This window comes from Tachypleus tridentatus, chromosome 6 (genome assembly GCF_004210375.1).
Source record: "Tachypleus tridentatus isolate NWPU-2018 chromosome 6, ASM421037v1, whole genome shotgun sequence".
NCBI classification, from domain to species: Eukaryota; Metazoa; Arthropoda; class Merostomata; order Xiphosura; family Limulidae; genus Tachypleus; species Tachypleus tridentatus.
The window spans coordinates 39,482,078-39,506,293 of NC_134830.1; the positions used below are offsets into that span (position 1 = coordinate 39,482,078).

The window sequence follows — 24,216 nt, forward strand, 5'->3', positions numbered from 1 at the left end:
AACCATGAGAAGCACAACTTCACCAATACGAAGTTCAGAATCGAGGTGAATACCCTAGTGGAAGCAAAAGTGTATGGAAACGTTTTTAAAGAGAGAGAAGTTTAAACCGTTTGCTCTGGTCCACTTCAGTACACGATTGAGGTACAACTCAATAAACGTCATGTTCAACGATTTACATGACACGTGGAATTCGTCAACATAGGGCCAGTTTGCAATAGTAATAGGGAGTGATGGCATTAATCTTTATACTGAAAAGTGTGTAACTCAAGACACAGCCATGAGGGGATCCAAGTTTCTGTAGGAAAGAACGATAAAGTGTCAAATCCACACATATTGTAATCGATTACCCATTAAAAATATTTAATAAAAATGGGCAAATGGCCATGCAACCCATATAAGTAGAGGTCTCGCAAAATACGATACCTCCATGTAGTATCATAAGCCTTCTCAAGGTCAAAGAATACTGATACAAGATGTTGTCGCTAGAGAAAGGCTTCTCTGATTGACGTTTCAAGTCGAACTGTATCAAAATGGATATGGCCCGGCATGGTCAAGCGCGTTAAGGCGTGGACTCGTAATTTGAGGGTCGCGGGTTCGCATCCCCGTCGCGCCAAACATGCTCGCCATTTCAGCCGTGGGGGCGATATAATATGACGGTTAATCCCACTATTCGCTGGTAAAAGAGTAGCCCAAGAGTTGGCGGTGGGTGGTGATGACTAGCTGCCTTCTCTTTAGTCTTACACTACTAAATTAGGGACGGCTAGCACAGATAGCTCTCGAGTAGCTTTGCGAACTTCAAAAAAGCAAACAAACAAAGTGCACATTTTTATTTATGTGCAGGCGAACTGGGTGGATAGCTTTTCTGGTTTCGATCACCTTTTTCTTTATTTGAGGGAGGTATACTGACCTCATGGATTCTGCCCTGAGTCGATTGGGCAGGTCTCTGTCGTTAAAAAAAAAATTCCAGCGACTGAGGCGTGAATGAATGATCATTCTGCATCTTGGAGCCGGAGAAGAAGATGGACTTAAAGAAATGCCCATATCCAGAACGGAAAAAAGTGGATCTGCAAGAATGAATTACAGGGATAAGGATGAGTGTTGACGTTGATTCATCAACTTTCTTAACCATGGATGTCAAAAGCCTTTTGTCATAGTTTGAGAATGATTTTTTCGGAGGCACGGAGAGATCTGTCTGCACTCCTACCGTAGCAGTGGAACAAAGTGCAGCAGCATACGTCTGAAGTGGAGTGATTGACAGTAACTTTCGAGACTCGGGGTAAGAAATGTTGTGAACCGTTTTCAGACGCTGTACCTCTTTTGCTTCCACCTACTTAGGGTATGAACAAAAGTAAGATGGGTGAGAGGCACTACAATTAATGCAATGAGGGTCTATTTTACACTCATAAGCATCGTGGTTCTTGCCACCACTGTGAGCACATGTCAAGGAACCACGACATGATGTCTTTGTGTGACTGAGCCGCTGACATTGGAAACGTCTGAAAGGGTTTGGAGTATATGGCTGTACCTTGCAATTAAGATAACCTGCTTCGATAGTGGTAGGTGGACGCGATGATGTAAAAGTCAAAATTAGGACATTGGTCAGCATCATAATTCCATCTTTGTGACTGGAGATACGCCTCATTGCAGAAACTTCTTGAATGGAGAAACCAACGAGGATCTCTGACTCGGGAATGTTCTGCAAATCTCCCTCAACAATAACTCTTTGTGACGAATTCAAAGTACCATGAGGAATAACCTCAATGGGTATATCCTCAATGGCCTTCGAATGCAAGAGGAGTTCAGTGTATTTAGGAATGGATGTTTCCACCAATATATCACCAGAACAAAGCTTTTTGACTGACTTATGAGAGCAAGGATGTCCCTATAGTCCCTTCTGAATAAATAAAAATGGAGAAATTTGACCTAAAGATCTGTCTGATAAAGAATGTAATATCAGAAAATGAAGTAGAAATGTTGGAGAAGTTGAAGATTACTGTTCAGAATTTGCAAGACTCAGTTCCTCCCTCAAAGAAGTTGTAACAACCAAGTGGGATATTCTAGAATGTTGCAACAGCCATTTACCCGCATTTTCAATAATGTTGCCCTGCAGTATTTCTGTAACGTATATTTGCGAGATATTCCAATATATGTGTCTTTCAAAGAAGCCCTAAAGGCTGGGGTTACTGGACATTCAATCTGCGGATTCTGATTCCATCATCCAACATGCCAGTCCTTTGAAACGTAGGGGTGATATAATGTGATAGTGAATCCAATTTTAGATTAGTGGAGCTTAGGACTTTATGGTGTTTATTATTTGCCTTCCCTCTAGTTTATCACTTTTAAGTTAGGGACAGCTAAATTATACAGCCATTGGGTAGCTTGCGCGAAGTTCAAAAAACAAACTTTCAAACATTTTGGCAAAATCTAATAATTTCATACTCACGTGCAATAAAATGAAAGGCAAGAATAACTTGACAATGATTTATTAAGGCCAAGAACAACTTAATACAGTTAGACTATCTAAGATCTGTCGCACACTTAATATAGCATAGCGAGTGTATAAAACAGCAGGATGTATCAATTTATAATACATTTATAATAGCCAGACCGTGAAAGTGCTGTTAGAGTTAAATTGTGTGAAGACTCTTCATCAAACTATAAATATTTGAATCATAACAAATATTAGCAAACAAAAATGTTTGAAGGCTGAATAAAAATATTTCCAAAGGCGTTTTTGTTCAAAGTAAGCTTTGAATTAGAAGACCGTTTTTAATACTATTTTTAGCCTCTAGCAATTTTATTGAATTCTACAATATTTGTTTGCTTGTTTTATAATTAAGCACAGAGCTACACAATGGGCTATATCTGCTATTCTCACCAAGGGTATCGAAACTTGGTTTCTAGCATTGAAGATCCGGAGACATACCGCTGTGACACTTGGGAGGGCGCAAAGCTGTCACGCAAGTTGTAACTGTGTAAGTGTGTTTCTTAGTGCTTTATATTCACGCAGAATTCCTTATATTTGTTCACCACTTTCAAATTCTTCGTGGCAGCTTTTTTCCTTTCATTATTTTCCATCGTTGAAGCTTACAGGAATCATAAGGAAATATTTGGAATTGTTCTCAAGAACCGTTGTAATCACGTAACAGAACAGAAAACAATATAATGTTGAACTGAAATTCAGTCTAATACAGTGGAATTCCATCAGTAAAACTACGATTAATTATCATTACGTAATTTTCAACTAATTTTATCCTAATGCATCTTTAATCGAGCAATTATTCAAATTCTTTTATTAGAAACTTCAAACAATTTCAAAAAGCACAAATTTTTCAGTTCTTAGATCGATTATCAAGTATTTTTATCAGCACTCGGAAAAACAGCATCAGTTTGTTTTATTACATTACTAAAGTAAATATCTTGCATACTGGTCTTTTACCATTCAAATAACAAGGTCATTGTGCACTTCTTACGTATGTTTTTTTTTTCTTGTTTGTTTATAGCATCATAACCGATATCACCTCTTTTCCGACATTTGTTGGTTCTTGGATTTTAATTTTTATGTTCTCCTATTTTATCCTTCGTTTTCGTCCAGTGACTTAGAATGGAATATAGGATTCCTAATCACGAAACAATTGACGGTAATGAGACCTTAAGAGAGAGAGATATCCTGTCGGCCTGCACAACTATGACGCCAGAGCAATACAGTTTTAATATTGAACCTTCGAGCATATCAGAAAGATAGACAGTGCGGTACAACACTTTAATATAGAACCCCCCAGCATGTCGGAAATACAAACAGTCTGCATGAATTTAAGATTAGAAACTATCTAAACAACTCATTCGGATTTCTTTCGGCGCAAAGTTAAAATGGGTTATGCGCGCTAGGGCCACCAGGAAGGGGGGGATCGAACCCCAAATATTCGCGTGGTGAGTAAGTGAAGCTATCGCTACTTCACCGGGCAAGCATTCTATAAAAACTTGATATAACAACTTGTTAAACAGATAAAATGCTCTAGTGCAGTTATAGGCTTTTATACTTGTCGTATACGTCAAAGAATCGAGCATTTAGTTCTGAGGTTTTCAAAGACAGTAGAGCGTTTACGAGATATGTTAAATAATGTTTAATTATGGGTTTGTTATTACATGTTTCTTTCAAGTTAACATAATAAAGTGATGCGTCTGTTAATGTGTCTTGAAAGCATCATTAGAAGTCAGCATTGTCTTTCAAAAGCCATGCATTCCTAGGGCAACTAACCACTCCATCCACAGACAGTCACAGAGAAAGGTGGAGGTAAAATAAACAGATATAAAGGCATTATTAGTACGAAACAGTTTTGGTCAAGTTTTTAGGGTAAACTTTATAATACGCTTCAATGCATCCCTTCTTAGATAATAAAACTATGGATCCGTTTTCGTAGAAGTTGTAATCAGTTGATTCATTACAATTTTGTTATTGTTGTTCAGTAAATTCGAAATGATTTATCTGAACGATTTCTGCAATTTATATTTAAAACTAATTCTTGTAGCTTCAAATACACAGGTTACTCGAGCGATTATAATGCGACCAAAACCAAAAGTGTGAAGCGCATTAAGAGGCATCATGGCTCGAGCCTTGGACCTTCTCATCCCCAGCTGTAAATAAGGCTACTTTTAGCCCAAATATCAATTGCAAAACGTTCGTTCATTGATCTGTGGGCTTAGAATCAATAATTTAGTTGTAATATTTCTTTCCTAGTAGTCAGTGTCAGTCATAATAAAGAAGATAAATAATTAATTTTCAAACTTTCATATTCTTTCTGCGATCTAGTTAATTTCTTTTGTTATTCTATAACGGATACAAAAACATCTGTAAAAAAAGGCAGAAAAATATATACAGTAAGAAATATACTGATGTGAACGATAATTCTCAAAATACATTATGAGGCACAGAGTTAAAGACGGATTTCACGGATATTGTTAAACTTCCTTATACATTTCGTTAGAACAGCTTATTCACTCCCAAACATAAAAAAACGTATAGAAAATGGCATAACTAGTTATGTCCTTTCGTTTCAATTCCAAATGATTTTAAATAAACACTAATGGAGTTGGGAGACAAAAAGAAGCGAGAAGACACTACCAAGTCAGCAGATGAAAATTGAGTAACAACTAATTCTACCTCTTCAGACCTAGTCTGTTACAGTAATACGAGGTGCTGTTCATTAACTCAACGCTTTAGTTCCAAACATTTCTTCAATTCCTAATCGGATATGTTAGTGTAAATAACTCAGTCAGGCCGTACTGTGTTTTCTACATTTTTATTGAATTCATTCAACCTGTCATCTTTTAAATTAAATTCGGAGGTTTGAGAAAGACGATATAAAAGAGAGTAACGAACCGTCAGTAACAGACATCAAGAATTATTTAAATGAAAAGGAAAAACTCGGTTGTTGATGAAATATCCTACACAATAAACAATCTTTCTCCTCTTACATTAACGCCCAACAAATTTCAATGTTTGGTATTAATATTAAATACGATTATCTAAGCACGGCTCGAGTCGTTTCGGTTCTTGTAACCGGTTCTTCTTCGTGTACGAGAAATCCCACAAATTTTATAATTGATCCATTACGTTATAGGACGTGGGGAGTTTTAACCAGCAGTAAAGAACAAAAAGAATCGTAATATGGTTTTCACTTATTTTCAATAAGAATAAAAAAAACACCTCGGTCATGTTAGTCATTTATACCAATACCAGAAATCAGAGGGTTTTTTTTGCAATCAGTTTTATTAATTAGTAATATTATGATTGTATGTATACTTTACTAAATGAAAACACGTGTTCATTATTTCGTTAGGGATACACAGTAGAAGCTAAAAATACTTAATATACCAAAACAACAATTCCGAAAACGTTGTTGTGCTTTAAAGATATATTTTATTGTTCTAACGGAAGAAAAAAAAAACTAAAACATACTTTCAAAATAATAGAAACATTCAACAGAAAATAAAATAAATAACTAACATCGTACATTAGAAAGTCCAAAATGAAGTTCAAAGATTTCTACATACTGACTTTCAAAATGCACACTATATACAAGTATACATATTTCAATTACTTTTTTCTATAGAATATTGACAACATATATAACATCAGAATGAATTCTAAATCAGGCAGAAATTACACTGAGAATGTAATCCTGCTTATGAGAAAGTTTTTGACCTTTGTCTGGCCTTTAAACTTAAAATTAGATATCCTGACACTGTTAATACAGGTGACCTTTTCACTTGTATCAAAAACTGCAACCAAAAACTGAATGAAAGCCGCACTTATTATATTAAATAAACTTAAGTAACTTGGATCCACCATTCAAAAGTTCTCCTATGACAAAGTGCCTGAAAAATAATTCTTCCGAATTATACTACAAGGATGAATTGTAAGCAAGGGTGAAATCAGTGCAGTAGTATAATGTTACCTTAACTTTAAAATTTAGTATTTAGTTTATACAAAAAAAAAACCAAGAAAAGATATGAAATAACATTAAGACCTTCAATATATAACGCGTTGTACTTTGTACGCTGTATTTATATAGTGGCATGCTTTAGACATTGAGCATTGTGTAGCGATAGAATGGACGTTCTTCTTAAAACAAAAATAAAACAGCAGCTTTCTTGAGCGACTGTTTGCCACGAAAAACAAAACAAAAAAGCTAAAGTTCGTTATGTACATGTTTGGCGCGTGGCTCCTACAAAGCAGAAGAGGGGCTGCAAGATCTCGGAAGTAGCTTACACGGGCATATCACAGTACTGACTATATGAGCCTTTCTTGGTAATTAGGAAGAAACTAAACAAATTCTATCTGAAAGCTTAACGACTGATTGATTTGACACTTTACAAAATTTATTTAGGCGCAGTACTTGCAAACAGAATGTTGTTACCATTATTATAATATTGTTTTGTTTACATCAAGGGCTACAATTATTTACCATTCAATAGTCAATAAACATTTTACCTCACAAGCAAAGTTTACTTCACAATGTAAAAGACAACTTCCGTTTCCGAGATTATGAGCGCTTATTAGGTTTCTGAGGAAGATAGGAGTAAGAGACCTTAACTGAACGCCATCACTCACAAATATCATTAGTTCTTTCCATTGCCTGGCGTGACCAAAACAACGGCGATGGAAAAATTAGTACAGAAGATAAATGTTAATTTAGTAATCATGTGCCTATTGTTCTGGAATCGTTCACGGGCCTAATATCTCCATAAGATTCCTGTTGTTCGGCACTGTTTGCAGATGGAATGTTTTGGCTGGCTAATGTTTTGTTCGAGTCCTTTGGCACTCCGCGTCTATCAAAATTTTGTCTCGAATCCGCCGGGTTCCGACTAGTGTTCTTGTGACTACCATCAACGGCGTAAAGCCCATCTTCGTCTATTGATGCGTAAATATTATCCGCATTAGGTATGTTCCTACCTCCTGGTCGAAAGGTCCCTAACTCAGGAGGACCTGCCGAACGCGGATTGTCAGTTGAAGGAATATTACGAGGTTGATTACCAGGATATAATCCTGGCTTCTTAACAGATCCACTAAGTCTCTGATTAAGTTCGGAAAGAACAGCTCCTGGAAGTCGGCCAGATTTAGATCTGGGTGTAGAACTGTGAGGACTTTGTGTAACTTGAGCCTGGGCAACGTCTTGATCATAAGGGCTAGGAAGAGGAGACGGGGAGCTCTCGGTTCGTTTTTGGGTCCGCCTATCTGATTGATGGCTAGAATGTATTCCTTTGTGACCACTTCGTGAGTAACCTGGGTCATGTACAAACGCAGGAGCATTGGATGAAGTACCAGACGTAATCGGGTGTGGTTTAGGTTTTAAACTACCTAGAGGTAAATGCGTTACACTACCTTTTGGTAAATTAGGATAAGATATATCAGGGCCATTCGCATTTTTGTGTAGATAATAATGTTGTTTGGCTTCAGACCCGTCACTAGCATGTCCGTTTCGATTGCGTTCCAACGACAGACCGCTATTTTTACGTTTCGAAGATCCACTCTTGTTCCCACGAAAAAGTCCACGGAGTTCTCGCGAGTCCGAATGGTCAGTCAACGCACCTTCACTAGAACCAGAAGCTACATCAGGACACAAGTCTTCTCCCGTGGACCCCTGCAAACTGATAGTTATCGACCCCACCTGTCCCGATTCTCTTGGGAACTCTGCGAGGCTCAACTCGTCTTCTGCAAACTCGTCCTCACTGCTAGTTATCCGAGCTTCCGTTTCACTGTCATCAATGTCCGAGTCTCCACTTCGACTGCCACCCTTGTCTTCGGAACCTCCCGAAACCTCTTCGTAAATTGGATTGAAGTGTTCTTTATTTTTATTAGATCTTACGTTTCCTATTTCTTTGTTGGAAAATGTAAAGTTGGGGTGTGTAAGTTGGGGTGCTCCGTATCCTCTATATCTGACGTCCAGAAGTTGCTGCTGATCAAAGAAGAATACAATATTGATCAACTGATTGATGAATAAAATAATTTATAGAAACTAGTTTTAAAACTCAATTAGTCGTCGGCTATCCCGATTGAAACCGAAATAATCGTAAGTTATTACATACGAAGAAAAAATGTTTGTTTGTTTTGAAATTTCGCACAAAGCTACTCGAGGGCTATCTGTGTTAGCCGTCCCTAATTTAGCAGTGTAAGACCTCTATAGAGGGAAGGCAGCTAGTCATCACCACCCACCGCCAACTCTTGGGCTACTCTTTTACCAACGAAAAGTGGGATTGACCGTCACATTATACGCCCCCACGGCTGGGAGGACGAGCATGTTTAGCGCGACGCGGGCGCGAACCCGCGACCCTCGGATTACGAGTCGCACGCCTTACGCGCTTGGCCATGCCAGGCCTAAAAAAAAAATGAATGGCAATATTTTTAACCAAGTATTCTGAAACAAACAATAGGTATGAAAAATTAAGTCAGATACTCTATCTGCATAATTCTGTTTAAAAAAAACACCTGAATTTAAAATACGGTTATTGTTTCGATATGTTATGAGATTTTTTTTTTCTTATTTACCGATTTATACATTTATTTTCATATTAAACAGCGTTCGTGTTGATGAATATTAAATAAAATACAACAACATCCATGAACATAACAGCTATTGAACAATAAATAAGCTAAAATATGACCACAAGTATTTTGGTCAAAGTAGTACACAACATATACGCAGTTTAAACAAATGCTACTTACGATTCGCCCGCGTCGCGCTAAACATGCTCGCCCTCCCAGCCGTGGGGGTGTATAATGTGACGGTCAATCCCACTATTCGTTGGTAAAACAGTAGCCCAAGAGTTGGCGGTAGGTGGTGATGACTAGCTGCCTTCCCTCTAGTCTTACACTGCTAAATTAGGGACGGCTAGCACAGATAGCCCTCGAGTAGCTTTGTGCGAAATTCCCAAACAAACAAAATACTTACGATTATAAAATTCACATATTTTATTTCTTCCCATTAGGTTAAAAATTTATCACCTTTAAAAACTGTATTTAAAAATAATTAAGATATGTTAACGGGACAAAGTTCGTAGTGATAAAAAAAAAACAATCAAGCTCGTTGTTATTAACAAAAAATGTAGAATCGTCTAGAAACCCTGTAGTTACAGCTACGGATTTCCAATATACGAATTACGTTACCAAAATTACCAAAATATAAATTAACAATCACTGGTGTGAACAGTATATATGAATCAAGTTTTAATCAAATTATAACAAGTTTTAGTTGATTAGCAAACACGCTGAGAATGGGATTCCTTAGAGTATTAGTGTTCCTGATGGTGTAATTTTCGTTTATCTAACTGAAAAGCATTATACGAAACAAGCATATAACGTTTAGGTTAAATCGTGATTTCCATTCGATCTATGAAATCATTTTTAGAAGAAACAAAAATTAGCAGCTAAATCAGCGATGAAATTTTACACCAACAGAAGCGAAAATTTAGCTACTAAACCATGATAATTTTTTAACGTTTGAAGTATTAGGAAACTACTTACTTCGAACGAGGTCAGAGTTTGGTTACTGGATCCTCCATGTATTCTAGGGGGATGATGACTGATCAGTACGTCGTCATACGGAACTCCAGTAGGACCAGGAATATCACATGGTGGTTGGTGATCACTTTTACAGGGCAGAAAATTCTGAACCTTCTTCTTATGTCTAAGCAAATTAAGATACATATTTTTTTTACAGTAGGGAAATGATACCTTAAGATAAAGCATAACTTTTTTTTTTTACTGTAAGGAAATGCTAGGACTTCAGTGAAAACAATTTTAGAAGAAAAGTAGAACATATATAGATTCTGAACAGACATTAAAGGTGAACAAAGAAACCTTTAGGTTTACACTACAATACAAAAATAACACGGCCTTCGGTATTTGTAATTAAATAGAACAATCTAAACACAAGGTGGATGGAATGTTTGAAAAGACAGAAGAGAAACGCAGAAATGGAAGTCTGGAAAGTGCTTCTTATGTAGAGAAACTATCGTGTGCAAATTATTAATTTCTATTTAGGAATTAGATTTACAGTTCTGTTATACAGACATGTTTGCAGATACGGTGATAATACTGTATCTGTTTTTGTCATGTACCCTGACGACCTTTAATATTCATTAAAATTCAACTTTTTTTTTTACCCTTTACACACAGGCATATATGGGTCACGTGCTATCAAACTCGGATCACATACAGACACTGTAAAATATATATAATAGCAAAGTCTCACGATACTGTAGTATTAGCTTTTCAGGAACTACTAGTCATGTTGATGGTAGACTGAGCGACAAAGCAATTTTTTTCATTTGGCATATACAATTTGTCAAGATAAAACAATACGTACATTTTCATCGACTGTGTTCATTACGTGGAAGACAGAATGGCGCCTCTTCGTACAATAAAATGTAACAAGATATAATTTGTTAAAGGGCTGATGGTATGGCAGAACTAAAGAATTGAGAATGAAGAAAACTTGAAACTTCAAGTATATCAAGGTGAAACTGGCGTTAAGAAAGCCATCTCAAAACATGGTAGTTTACAAGCATGTGTAGCACGCTGTTTTTTGTTTAAAAGTTCACAACTTCTATTATGTTTGCAATATGAAAGGCAAGTAAACGCCTTTGCGTCTGTTTTCCATCCTGAATATCCAATTTGCAAAATGTTTGTCAGAATTCAATACGCGAGTCAAATGTTCAGTTTGATAAAATAAAAATGGTTTGTGATTAAGAAATGTTTGTAACATAATGTGAAAATACCCAACAATATTTTCATTACCCACTATTGTTACTATTATTACTGGACTGAGGTTGTTTTCACTCTCTGTTGTGTGCGTGTGCGAGTGTTAACAAGAATTATCGAAAACGGCTTGTTGGATTTGAACGAAAGCTGGTACGCATTTTGGACTATAATCCAACTTGAAGTGTTTAATTTTGAAAAGTCGAGTTCAAAGGTCAAGGTCACAAAAATCCTATCTGCTGCCCTGCGAACCGATTTTGCACACCGATAGTTGCTGTATAAGAAACTCAGTCTAAAAATGTTTGAAGTTCAATGAAACGTAGAATATTGTTCACGGCCCTACCAAATATGATTCGTATCCATTGATAACGACGGACATGCAGACCTAGTTTCGTAGGTTGTAGAGCCAAATGTCAGCAACAATGCGTGACCTTATAACCCCCTAGGTGCCCCTACAGTCCTCAGAGTAATGTTGAAATATGAGATTTAAAAGCAGTCGAATTTGTTTCGTGAAAAATAAAAACAAGTGACATCGTCTAATTATAAGTCACTTTTAACATTATATTCAAGACAAAGTACACAACTCGTAAAACACTACAAATTAAACAAAACCAAAATTAGTAAAGAAAAATAACGCGAAACGTGCCGATAAATCATCTAACCAGTTACAGTAACGGTTTATATTTACAGAGCTCATTGGATTCGTTCTTTCATTATCATCAACAGCAAGAAACATACGACCATTACTTAATACAAGTCTTTACATGGGGCAGTTTATAACTGGTAAACTTAATATGTACCTTTAAATATGACAAAAAAGTAAAGTTAAAATACTTCACTAAATGCCCGTTTGGGGGTGTACTTACATAAATCAATTTCTATGAAAAAACTGAAAACCACTGATAGCGCTCTAATCTCTGTCTGCGTCTGTGTGTAAAATAAACAACAACAAAAAACTATTACTGCGTGTTGATGCTCTATAAGGCAACTTCTCGAAGGTATTTATATTATTATTACTCCATTTTATAACTACATTGTAATAATACGAATGTCGGTTCACTAGCTAAAGACTTTCGTGAAAGCGTGACGCTCGTAAAACAGTTAGGTTTTAAAAGTATACAAAGTTGGCTCGTAAAAGCGTGCGCTTATCTTATTTTAGCAGGCTAAAGGCATTAAGCATTTTAATGAAACAGCTCAACTCGTAAATTTCATTAGTTCTAGTTTCAGGTTGCTTTTAATTGTAATTAGTTCTAATTGGGATTATATTTTGGATAGTTTCAATCACAAATATAGTTACATTTTTGTTACTTAAAAATGGAAAATAAAACATTACTATAATATACCATTCTTACAAACAAGTACTTCAACCTGCCACTTGCTGCTTAGTATACATACTAGCTGATGGCCAGTCTGATACATCCACTGACCACACAGGAAAGAGAATACGGTTACCCTCACACCCTCTCCCCAGGAGGGTGTGTTGTAGTCATATCCAAGAGCTAGCCTTTCTATATCACTGCCGATAGGCCGAAATATACATATCAGGTTTAGTGACAAGGGATCCAGCGGTTCACTTTATAGGGGAAAACATTCTTACGAAATTTAGTCAAATAATGACGTTGTTCAATGGACATTAGCGAAGTTTAAAATCAAAGCTTTCGAACACGTACGAATCGTTAAAGTAAAAGGAAAGTCTGATTTATAATCTTTACGAATGTTTGGATGTTGTTCTTCCTATTAAAACCGACAAATTTAAATCTCCGATTTTCAGAGTGTTAAGGGAAATGTAATACTTGCCTACGAGCAAAATCTCACAATATTATAATTACAAAAATATATAAATGAACAGACTGTTAGATATAGCATTCAAAATGCTTGTATCTCGATGGGATTTTCAGTCATGCTACCAACATACAGGGTGGCCCGTAAGTCCCTACCCATCCATATGTAATTATGTTATATTCAATAATACTAATGATGAGTTGAAGGCAGCTGTTACCGCGACATTTGGAACAATAACCCCTGCTACGTTGAGGAAAATGTCTCATAGAACATGGCGTTGCATAATATTATGTAGCGAGAATGAGGGACAACACACAGATACACTGGATATCTAAGATATATGTTGAATCTATATGTTTGTCTACTTACTGGGCCACGCAATTAGTGTACTGGCCTGTAGTTCTTGGGTTCCGTCGCTCATGTTCCACCACGAACTACAAAGAAAAATTTTGATACAAACTTTGGAACAATTACGGGTGGGTGCTAAGAGTGACAGTCAAATGCGATTAGAACCGTCTACGTGATGGCAGTAGGTGGCGTTTCATCTACTTTATCCTTCAAGATTACGAATATTAACCCTCGAGCAGCTTTGCGCGAAATTCGACAAGCAACATGATCTTGCATATTCTCAGTTGTATGGTTCTACGACAAGTTTACATACATCCATACATAAAAATCAGATACACTCCTAATACTACAGGCATAATCGAGTATGTTTTGTTTTTAATATAATGCATACAGTGAAAGAACGGAGCTTCGAGATAGTAAAGAAATTAGGTAAAAAATATAGTTTAATAATAGAATCTATAAAGTGTGTATGATTTTCTTAATATTAAAAGGTGCCTTGTGAAACATACGAAACTGTCATTACAACCACTATGTGATAGTTCTAGGTCCAGAATAATATCAATGTGTTTGGGTATGTTTTTTGGGGTTTTTTTGCTGCATTTAATTAAGGACTTATTTTACTTTTAGAATTTTGCGCAAAATTACACGAAAACTAACAGTTTGGTTATTTAATATCCACACATAGCTTCTCGCTAATCGTCCCTAATTGTGAAAACTAACAGTTTGGTTATTTAATATTCACACATAGCGTCTCGCTAATCGTCCCTAATTGTGAAGTATTTTACAAGAAAAGCAACTAATCAGCACCCATCTTCAACTCTTGAGCTACTCTTTAACAATGAAGAGATTTAAGAGTGAGATTGGGCGTCTCATTACAACAAGGCAGAAAAGACAAGCGTTTGTGAAACGGGTTTCGATCCCATGATCCACAGATTACGAGTCGAACGTTCTAATCACAAAGCTATTCTAGGCCAAGGGGCTATCGACAGAGTTTTCCCCACCTTCGAACTGATTAGCAACAATCATCGCCAAGTTGTATACTACTATTGTCTGACCGAATATAATTCTAGAAGTTGACAAACGCTTTTTAAGAGCAGATACAACGCCATAGTGTAGAGTGCATTTTTGCAGAAACAGAACTTTCAATCCGTTGATTCACAGTCCATACAGCTAACCTATTAGCTAAGCCTATCCTATTTCGTTAAGAGAAAAGCAGACGACGCTGAGACGCAGATGTGATCGCACAAAAACTTGATAGATGGATTGTAAAGTAGAAGTAGAAAATAAATACAATTCAAAATAAAACATTATCTCAACTGACTTTCTCTACGAAAAAATCTTGTTAATTAAAAAAATTTTTCGAAACATCATTAACAAGGTACGACACATTTCGGGCAAAACTAAGGGCAATTCGAGTCCCTTCAAAATGAGCAGTTTTATATTTGTAAATTCCCAGATATGAAATCTTTTAAAAAATAAAATAAATCACTGCTTACGTAATGGAAAAACTTATCAGAAAGAAAATCTGAAATCGATAACGTCGGCTACTTTGCTTTCTATACTCAGACTTTCAAATTTCATTTCGAAAGCCATAATTACAAGGACGAGAGCAAAATTATGTACACAAGCAAGGAACATCTTAGTGTGACATCAGTAATTTTTCAATAGAGGCCGATTGGCCATTTGCGTGTCAGATGTGCTTAACGTCACACGGAAAAGGAAAGTGCGTGTATATATTGAAAACAGTGTATAAGGATCTGACTTTGTGGTGCACTCGAGTACTGACTGACTGTTAAGCCTATTTCTGTGACACACGTCAGCATTGTAACCCTAGTTAGATCTGACAGTGTAGGAAAACATAAGTATAGAACTTCAAGCTGTAAGGATCGTGACTTGGCAGAAGTACGGGAAAAATTACAAGTGTAATCAATAACTTAAACATGGTTTGCATTCGTATTCTTAGTGGTATAAACCAAAGACATTTTAAAATTTACGTTAATTTCGCAAGATTGAGTCGATGCTTCTTTGTAATAATATTTGTGTTATTAGTTTGAAAAACAGAAGTAAAGTAATAAATTACATTGCAAGGTCGTAATCCTATGTGCACTTTCCTCAGTATCTAAGTGTTAGTCGTCTAAAACAAGTCGCGTTGTTTAAACCATGGCTTATTACTAGTTTCTGCCAAAGAAAGATGGCCGCTGGATTAAATGAATACAAAAATATACAAATGAACGAGTTATAATAAATCGGAGGGTAGTAAAAGAGTTTTTTTTTCAGTTAAACATATTTATTCGCACTTTATAACAAGAATTATGTCATAACAAAATCGATGTTTACATTTGAGCCTCAATGTCTTTCATTATATACAATTGTTAGATCTAACTCAAACTTGACCATTTTTTTTTGTATATTGTGATTTTTCAACTTGCTTTTGTTTGATAGCGAGATAAAACTGGTGAATAGAAGTCGCTCTAATAGTTTGGTGGGTGATTCAATTGTGGTAAACACTGAAACCCAATATAAACTTATTTGAAAAGCTGCTTGATGCACTTTTTTTAATTTATAACAGATTTTAAAAGTGAACTATTTTCTAAAACTAAATTTTCGTTAAATACTCAAATTATCAACATATTTTTAAACTTTATTCTAAGACTCATCAACGGTCTTAAAAGAAACTTCATTTACGTCATTCTCAGCGTGTGAAAAACAAATACCGTGCAGCTGCAGCCATTGGTCATGTGGCTACTTGAAGATCACGCCATCTATACACTTTGATTTTTTCTAACCCTTTATAATTATTTAAGACAATTATTTTCACTTTATTTAATTTATATAGGTTTTTTCTTTAATATCTCTAGCCATCATATTACTCGGTTGAATTAGAATTAGTATTTTCCCACTTGATGACATGACCATTATAACATGCATGTTTAGCTAGTTTTCATTTAACATTTCTTCTAGTTTAACCAACGTGTACGCAACCACATTTATTTTCTCCATCAAACTGGTTTCATCTTCAGTCTTATTCAATGTTTGGCTAAATGTGAATGAGCTTTTCTTGCATTTATTTATAAAACAATCTGACCTGACAAACATTCCCTTTTTGATCTGTTTTATGAAATGTTGATTTTTAGTATAATTTTATCATCACTTTCTGCAGCTGTATCGATATTACGTGTGAAATCTCTAATGATTCAGATTTAATTAATAAATTATTTTTTTAAATCTTCTAGATTAGAACATTTAAAGACCTGTAAACATAGGAATAAAAACCTGATTTTTTTATGGCTTCGTATCACATGATTCATTAAAGTAAGCAGAATAATTAAAAAAGATTTATGATAGAAGTTAACTTTGGTTTCTTTTGACTAACACGTCGAAGAACGGTAAACAATTATTTTCTTCAATAACGCGGATAAATTGAAAAGCAGACTTAACCATTCAGGCTAGTAATAAGAACTAACATTTTTCTTTAACATGCCGCCACACCAAAAGAATAATTTATCCGCCTCAGAACAATTATGTGTGTACTAAACAGATTTGATCGTTTGGGTGTTTTGATGCATTTCAAATATTTACACAAGTTCCTGGAATTCGATTTTTTTATTTCAATTTACTTTTTGTTGTTTGTCGCTTTCGACTTAATTTACAAAGTCGGGAACATTGAGTGTCAGTGAATTATTCAATCAAAATCGTAACTATAAGCGACATAGGAAACTGTTTGGAATCTCTGATTAAAAACAGAGAAATCAAATAAATCCATTAACTAAATAAGACAGTAACTGCTTGAATACATACGATTTACATCCAAAGCGAAGATAATATTCTTCGAGATAACAACTCCAAGGGTACATTGGAAGGTTTTACAATCAATCGTATTAAGTAAATAATGAATCATGCTGCTAGCAGGGCCCTGCATAACTAAGTAATGATATAATCAGATAACAAACGTCTTTCCTTAATTTCCATTCTTGCTGTTTAATCATATACTACCTGTTTACTCCTCTGCCTTTTTCTTCCTATTCTTGTTCCGTTATTCATTTCTCAATAAAATCATTACACTTTTTTTTTTATCTTGATTTTTCAAGGAAAAGTCGCAAAATAAAACAATTTCAGTGTGACAACAAAAACCTGAAGTAGAGCTAGAATATCAAAGAAGTGGCAATTCCTTTAACATTAAGATAACAAAAGACGACCCAGTGTTACGGATTGAAATTGTACTTTGTAGCCTTAAGAGATAAACATAACCTTGGGTTTAACATTCAATGTAAATAGAAAAGAACATCATAACAAAAATGTTTGAGAGAATGGCATTTGTTTTCTTCACTCTGTCATACTTCCAAAGCAAGTTCTAAGTCTTTTTTATCCTTTGTTAAAAGTTGCTTCACTAATGGTTTACGTAATATTTAATACATAAATGTTGTGTAATCTTACATGTTGCTTTCGATTTTTTGGAATAATTTATTAAACCTGATTTTAAAAAGTGACAAATTCGTTTACATTTAAAAGAATGAGTGGAAGGGGGCAACGGGAAAGTGTCTTTTATTTATACATTTATTGGATGGTTGTGGGGTCATTCTGGGTGCAGAGTTTTCCGAGGCAAATCACGATCCAAGATTCGCAAATGAGGGAGCTGCAGGAAAAAGTCTATGGAGGGATTGTAGAAAATACAAAATACTGTTAAGATAAAATTTCTCGATAGATACATTAGGTGAAGTGTGCGAAATGTTCTGCGGGGAAAGAAAGGATTCTTGTACTGAGAAAGTCTGGAAACTCGTGGCCACAATCCAAAACTTAATACTGCTTTACGTTTGAAATACCGAACAAGTATTAATTGTATTGTCCACACACAACGGAACCGACATCTAATAAATATTACTTTTCTAATTTCATTTTCGCTAATTATTAATATTGTCCACAAAAGACAACCCAACTATGAAACATGCTGATTACTTGGCACTGGTACCAAAGACTCCACAACCGAGCTAAAGTTAGAGAAAGCCGAAAGTAATTACTTTGTGAGACAAAAATTTAACATCGAGTAAAGTTTGCACTTTTTTTTCCTTTCTTTTTATAATGTTATGAAATCATATATTTCAATCATTTATTTTTCAACCAAACTCAAACATCATCGTTCATATGCATGGTTCGCCAAGAGATAATATGAAGCTAGACTGAGTGGTCAGTATGGTTATTGTCACACAAGCAATTTGCTTGTGTATCAGATATTTTTATCCACCACAGATTTTTATCATATGATCTATTTACAGTTGGATACAATAAATGAAACCTACCACCAAGGTAAGAGATATAATTTTCAAATGGAACTTGTTAATTATATTAAGAATATTCTTCTACTTTGTGCAAGTAGTAAGCTATACTTGTCTAATGAATAGAATAAGTGGTTTTGCATCTTGGCTTCAGAATATAGTATTACATTTGACACTATTCAATTAGGTTTAGCTTCGAAAAACAAATAATATCTCAACCAAAAGAAAATAACTTAATGGAACGATTAGAGAAACATTTGAATGTATGTTTTTAAACTCTAGCCAACAGAATTAATTATGCTTTTCTATTAACACTACGTTCTTTATCCAGCACCTCAAAAGATTTTGGTACCAGTGTACTCCTTCAAATCTTTCACTCCCGATGAGGTAAAGTAGATTGTATTGTCCAATAAAGACAATTTCATACATTGCATAGTAGTAAGCAGCGAACTAGACAAATACCACAAATAATATGACATGTTTAAACCTTAAACGGCAGCCATCGTCAGTTGATGATGGTACCTACAACGTTCCCACTGTTTAAAGGTTAATATCTTCTTCCAAGAGTAGGCGGTCATTTTACATCTGCTGGCAAAGTTCGCCTAGAAACCGTATTAACGTGTGGAAACGCACGTAGGTGGCTGAATGCATATATTTGTGGTTCTTTACTTGCAATCTTGCTTGCTTTCCATACAAGCACGCGTTGTTTAGAAATTATTCTTAAAAAATCGATTATATCCTCAAGTATGTTCTCTCTCCGTACCTAAATGATTTTACTAAAAAAAAAAAAATTAGTAACTATTCTTAACTGTGCTTTAGAGCCAAACAAAATATTTGATGAAGGAGTTAATCCACCACAGCCTTACTATCTTGTTAGGCCTAACGAGTAAAAGTTTCAATTAACACCAACACAGTCGCTCTCCTAGCTGTCAAGTATATAGAAAACAGGGGCGCCAGGGGGCGCGAGCGATTAGGGCAGAGTCAACAGTGCAATAATGTAAAATTAAAAGATGTGTTAAAATATGTAATTAATGAAAATAAATAATTACGACACAATTTTAAAGCACACCTGGTGTATTATATTTCGTTACTTAACCAACTCTTTCACTCATTTAGAAACAGAAGGAGGCGCGCAAGAACCATATGTATAAAAGGAGGGCGTGGATGACAAAAGTTTAGAAAATGCTGTTCTTAGACCATTAATCATTCGTGCCTTTTTGTTTTTTTGAGGGGGAGTTGCTTATGTTATTGATCTATTGATTAATGTACTTCTAATAATCTTACGCTAATCACACCCGTTTCATAGAATATGAAGATACTTACAGGATAAACAATACGAAACTTGTGCAACCCTAAACTTATCGTTTCCTCGGATGTTTTTGGTACAAAAGAAACGAGATGAAAATACTACTTGTATGCATTTTAGTGAAACAAATTCATCGTGTAATAATCAATTCTTAGTTTGTCTGCATGAAGATTCAAAATCAAATTTTTTTTGTTTAAGAGGATAACGTTAATTTAAGTATTTTAGTGCTTACATTAACAAAGATGAAATAGCAAAAAGCTCACCTTCTATTAAAACATCTATTTTCATTACGGAAACTACACTTTAGGATTACATTATTTTTTATCCACTCAAAACCGTGTTTCATGTTCATAGCTCACTCGCATAATTTGAAAAAGATAAAATAATAAGAAGGGTTGAACAGTCCAATTCCTTTAGTTCATTTAGAAATTTTACGTAAAACGTTATAACTTTATATTTGCGGTTGGTTTTTCTCAGTTACTTCAAATTCATTTATTTTTGAAAAAGCTTTTAGAACGTTTTGGAACTTCGTGTGGATTTTCAAACAGAAATACACAATCTATACGAATTTTTTTTTTTTTTTGTAAACAGGTTTTCAGATCTGACACTCATGCAGTGTTGTTTTTTCCCCTTCTACAATCAAAATATTTCATGTGTTAGTTAGAATGTAAGTAAACAAAATTAAACATTGCATCATGGTGATGGAAATGAATCATTGTCACCACAGCCACCAGACAAAACCACATCGGACTATCTGCTGTGTCCATCGAGAGGAATCGAACCCCCTGATTTTAGGTGAACGAAGATGTTTCCACCCATGTGTGTGTTTGTCACGAAGAGTTCTCGAAATTGGTTGAATATTTGGACACAAGTTGGTTTAAGTTTGGACTATGACCCAACTTAGAAGGGTCAAGGTTATGGAATTCCAAAACAGATTCTTAGTAACATTAAGACCGATCTTTCATACTATTTTTTGCTCTGTACAATTGAAGTTTAATAAATCTTGGTAGACATATGCAGAGTAGTATTCCTCGTTGTACTGTCATAAATGGTCCGTATCTATTCATCATGACAAACGGCGATATATATATTTTAAAGAGCCGAGGCACGAGCTCAACTAATCGCCCCTCTACTTGAGGTTCGAAAGCCCAAGACAAGACAATTGATAAAGGTCTGGCAAGCACAAAACAGTCATGTATGCGCGCGCACACAGAGTTCGTATTATATTATTCCTAGTGAACATTAACGTCTTTCGGTGGAGCAACTGGCATCCTGTAAGCCAAATACATTTGCGTTTTGTATCTCAAAACGGCTGTTACAGGTATTAAAACTTTTATCAAAATAAAGAACAAACGTCCCGACCTTCTCAGGTCATCTTCAGGTTAGTAGAGTTTGCAACTGACACTTGCGGGGCATACGTCTTAGCGACGAGAGTGTAAACAGGTACGAGATTGTGGGGGGCGTTGCAGTATATGTTAGGTTATTAGTCAGTATAAGTTTTTAAAGGTATTCCTTTATATTGATTTAATTTTGGTTTGAGTTGTTATACAGGGTGGCCCATAAGTCTCTACCCATCCATATGTTATTATGTTATATTCAATTACGCATGTATTATAAAATTGTTTCTTTTTTTTTTTCAGAGAAATATGGCCGATGTAAGCCTATTTACACTTGAAGAGCGAATTGTGACAAGTACGTGGGTACATAAGCGCAAGAATACTGGTGACACCCTGAATACAATAACTGGCAAATTTAGAGAAAGATCCAATAAGGATCCACCAACACGAAAAACGATGTCAAATTGGGAGAGCAAATTGTTTGAAACTGGCAATATTAAGGATGCACCTCGTTCAGGAAGACCAGTTAAACGTAGAGAGTCATGTGCTGGTGTGGAAGAGTCAATAATTAACTCACCATTAAAGACGACAAGGAAAAGATCAGCTGAACTTGGTATCCCGCGAGCAACCATGTAGACCTTTATGAAAAAGGACATGGGAGTTAAAGCATGGCGACCCACATTTGTGAATGAACTAAGTGATGCTGATAGAGAAAATAGGAAACTGACGTGTGATGAGTTACTGCGAATCTTCAATACGATCCCTTCTCGAGGAAAGGTGATGTTTACAGACGAGTGTGCAATTTACCGTTCGAGTCGAGCAAGATATGTTTACTTCTGAGCAAAGGATAATCCTCATTATTATGAAGAAATTCAATACAAAACTCCGCATGTCATGATGTGGAGAGCACTTAATCCGCGTCATGTTATTATTGGACCATACTTCTTTGAAGGGCCAGTAAACCATACCTCATCTCTAAACATGTTACAAGAATTGTTTATACCGAAACTCGATGAACTTGGAATCAGAGAGGAGGTTTAATTCAAACAAGATGGAGCTCCGGCTCATTATGCCATCACTGTGCGAGATTATCTTAATGACACTTTTCCAGATAAATGGATAGGTCGTGGTTCTGTAACATCCCCGGCACCCATGTAATGGCCCGCAGGAAGTCAAGACTTAACATTTGATAACTCTGGGGATACATAAAAGACATTGTGACTGAACAACGTTATAATAGTAACGATGAGTTAAAGGCAGCTATTACCGCGGCATTTGGAACATTAACCCCTGCTATGTTGAGGAAAATGTCTCACAGAACATGGCGTCGCATTATATTATGCAGCGAGAATGAGGGACAGCAGACAGATACTCTGGATACATAAGATATATGGATGGATAGGGACTTACGGGCCAGCCTGTATAAGTAGGGCTACTTTGATTTTCCGTTTATTTATATTTGTTTCCCTACTTAGTATCTGGGAGTTTTCTATGGTTATGTAGTGTTTATTTGATTTGCAGTGTTCAAATAAGTGAAGATATTTTTGTTCTTTGAATCTAGTTTCCATTCTCCTGCTGGTTTCCTCAATATAGAAGTCGTGGTAGTTTTTACATTTTATTTTATAAATAATTCTGGTGTTGCGTTTGTGTGCGTGTTATAGCAAAGCCACATTGGGCTATCTGCTGTAAATCCGGTGACTTACCGCTGAACGAGCGGGGGGGGAGGGCGTGTTGCGTTCGTCAGTGTAGTTTTTACATTGTATGAACTTTGGTTTGTACCTGGTTTTTTCAATAAGTTTGGAGTTTGTTGGAATAGTTTGGTTTGTTTTGAATTTCGAGCAAAGCTACTCGAGGGCTATCTGTGCTAGCCGTCCCTAATTTAGCAGTGTAAGACTAGAGGGAAGGCAGCGAGTTATCACCACTCACCGTCAACTCTTGGGCTATTCTTTTACCAAACGAATAGTGGAATTGACCGTCATATTATAACGCCCCTATGGCTGAAAGGGCGAGCATGTTTAGTGTGATGGGATTCGAATGTTGGTTATATTTTCGCCGATATTGGAAATATGGTATGCAGTAGCGTAAAGTTTTGTAGCTTTTGTGTGTGTGTGTGTGTGTGTGTGTGTGTGTGTGTGTGTGTATTTTTTCACAGTTTTTTAAAGACATTTGTTGATATTGATGAATGTGTAGTCCAGGATAGGTGATTTTTCTCTGGATTTCTGTTTTGAATTGTGTATCAGTTCTTGTGATCTTGGGGAATGCTATTAGTTTAGGTTTTTCGTGTTCAAAGATAAACTTTATGTTTGGATTATGAAGTTAACGTGGTTAAAAAAACCTAAGTGTGTGTTCTGTAGATGTGAATCCAGCAATTGTATTGTCAACACATCTGTACAAGTATAGTGGTGGGTGTAAGGCTGAATTGATCGCTTGTGATTCACTCTGTGTCATAAAATGTTGGGCTGAAACTGGTGACACGGGTTAAGTATGAGCAATCCCGCTAGATGGCGCTACGTCAGAAGACTTTGATATATGAATATAATTTTTTACAGCTATGATAATTTTTTACGTTGTGAACAAATTTAATTGTACAAACAATAATACATGTAACGAAACATCTTATGTTCCGACAAAGTCTACATTTTCTTCTCCAAGATTTTTCTACTTATAGGTTACAGTTTCATCATAAATTAAAAGTAGAAAATACATTACCCGGTTAATTAACAAACATTATACCAATCATACGGTATTTGAGTATATCTTATAAATAGTTCGCATTTTATTTTTATAAAAAAAATATTACTCTAACCACCGACACAAAAAATAATAAACGTTTTGTAAAGTAACGAGATACTCATACGAACATTATTAATTTAGTAATTTCTAAAACAACAACGTTATGTTTGTATTTGTTTA

At 35.6% G+C, this 24,216-nt stretch overlaps 1 protein-coding gene across 2 annotated transcripts in view; it reads right to left on the reverse strand.

Moving 5' to 3' along the window:
• Positions 1–5,900: 5,900 nt before the first annotated feature.
• LOC143252290 (uncharacterized) overlaps positions 5,901–24,216 on the reverse strand; it is a 100,050-nt gene continuing 81,734 nt past the window's right edge. Inside the window, exons 3-4 of one of the 2 annotated variants that reach the window (XM_076504201.1) lie at positions 10,025–10,187; positions 5,901–8,456 (exon numbers count right to left, since the gene is read on the reverse strand). In XM_076504201.1, coding sequence (XP_076360316.1) covers positions 7,203–8,456; positions 10,025–10,187 — 1,417 coding nt within the window. In that variant the 3' untranslated portion in view covers positions 5,901–7,202. Of the gene's footprint in view, positions 8,460–10,024; positions 10,188–24,216 lie in introns of both variants that reach the window. The other variant, XM_076504200.1, reaches the window with a different exon arrangement.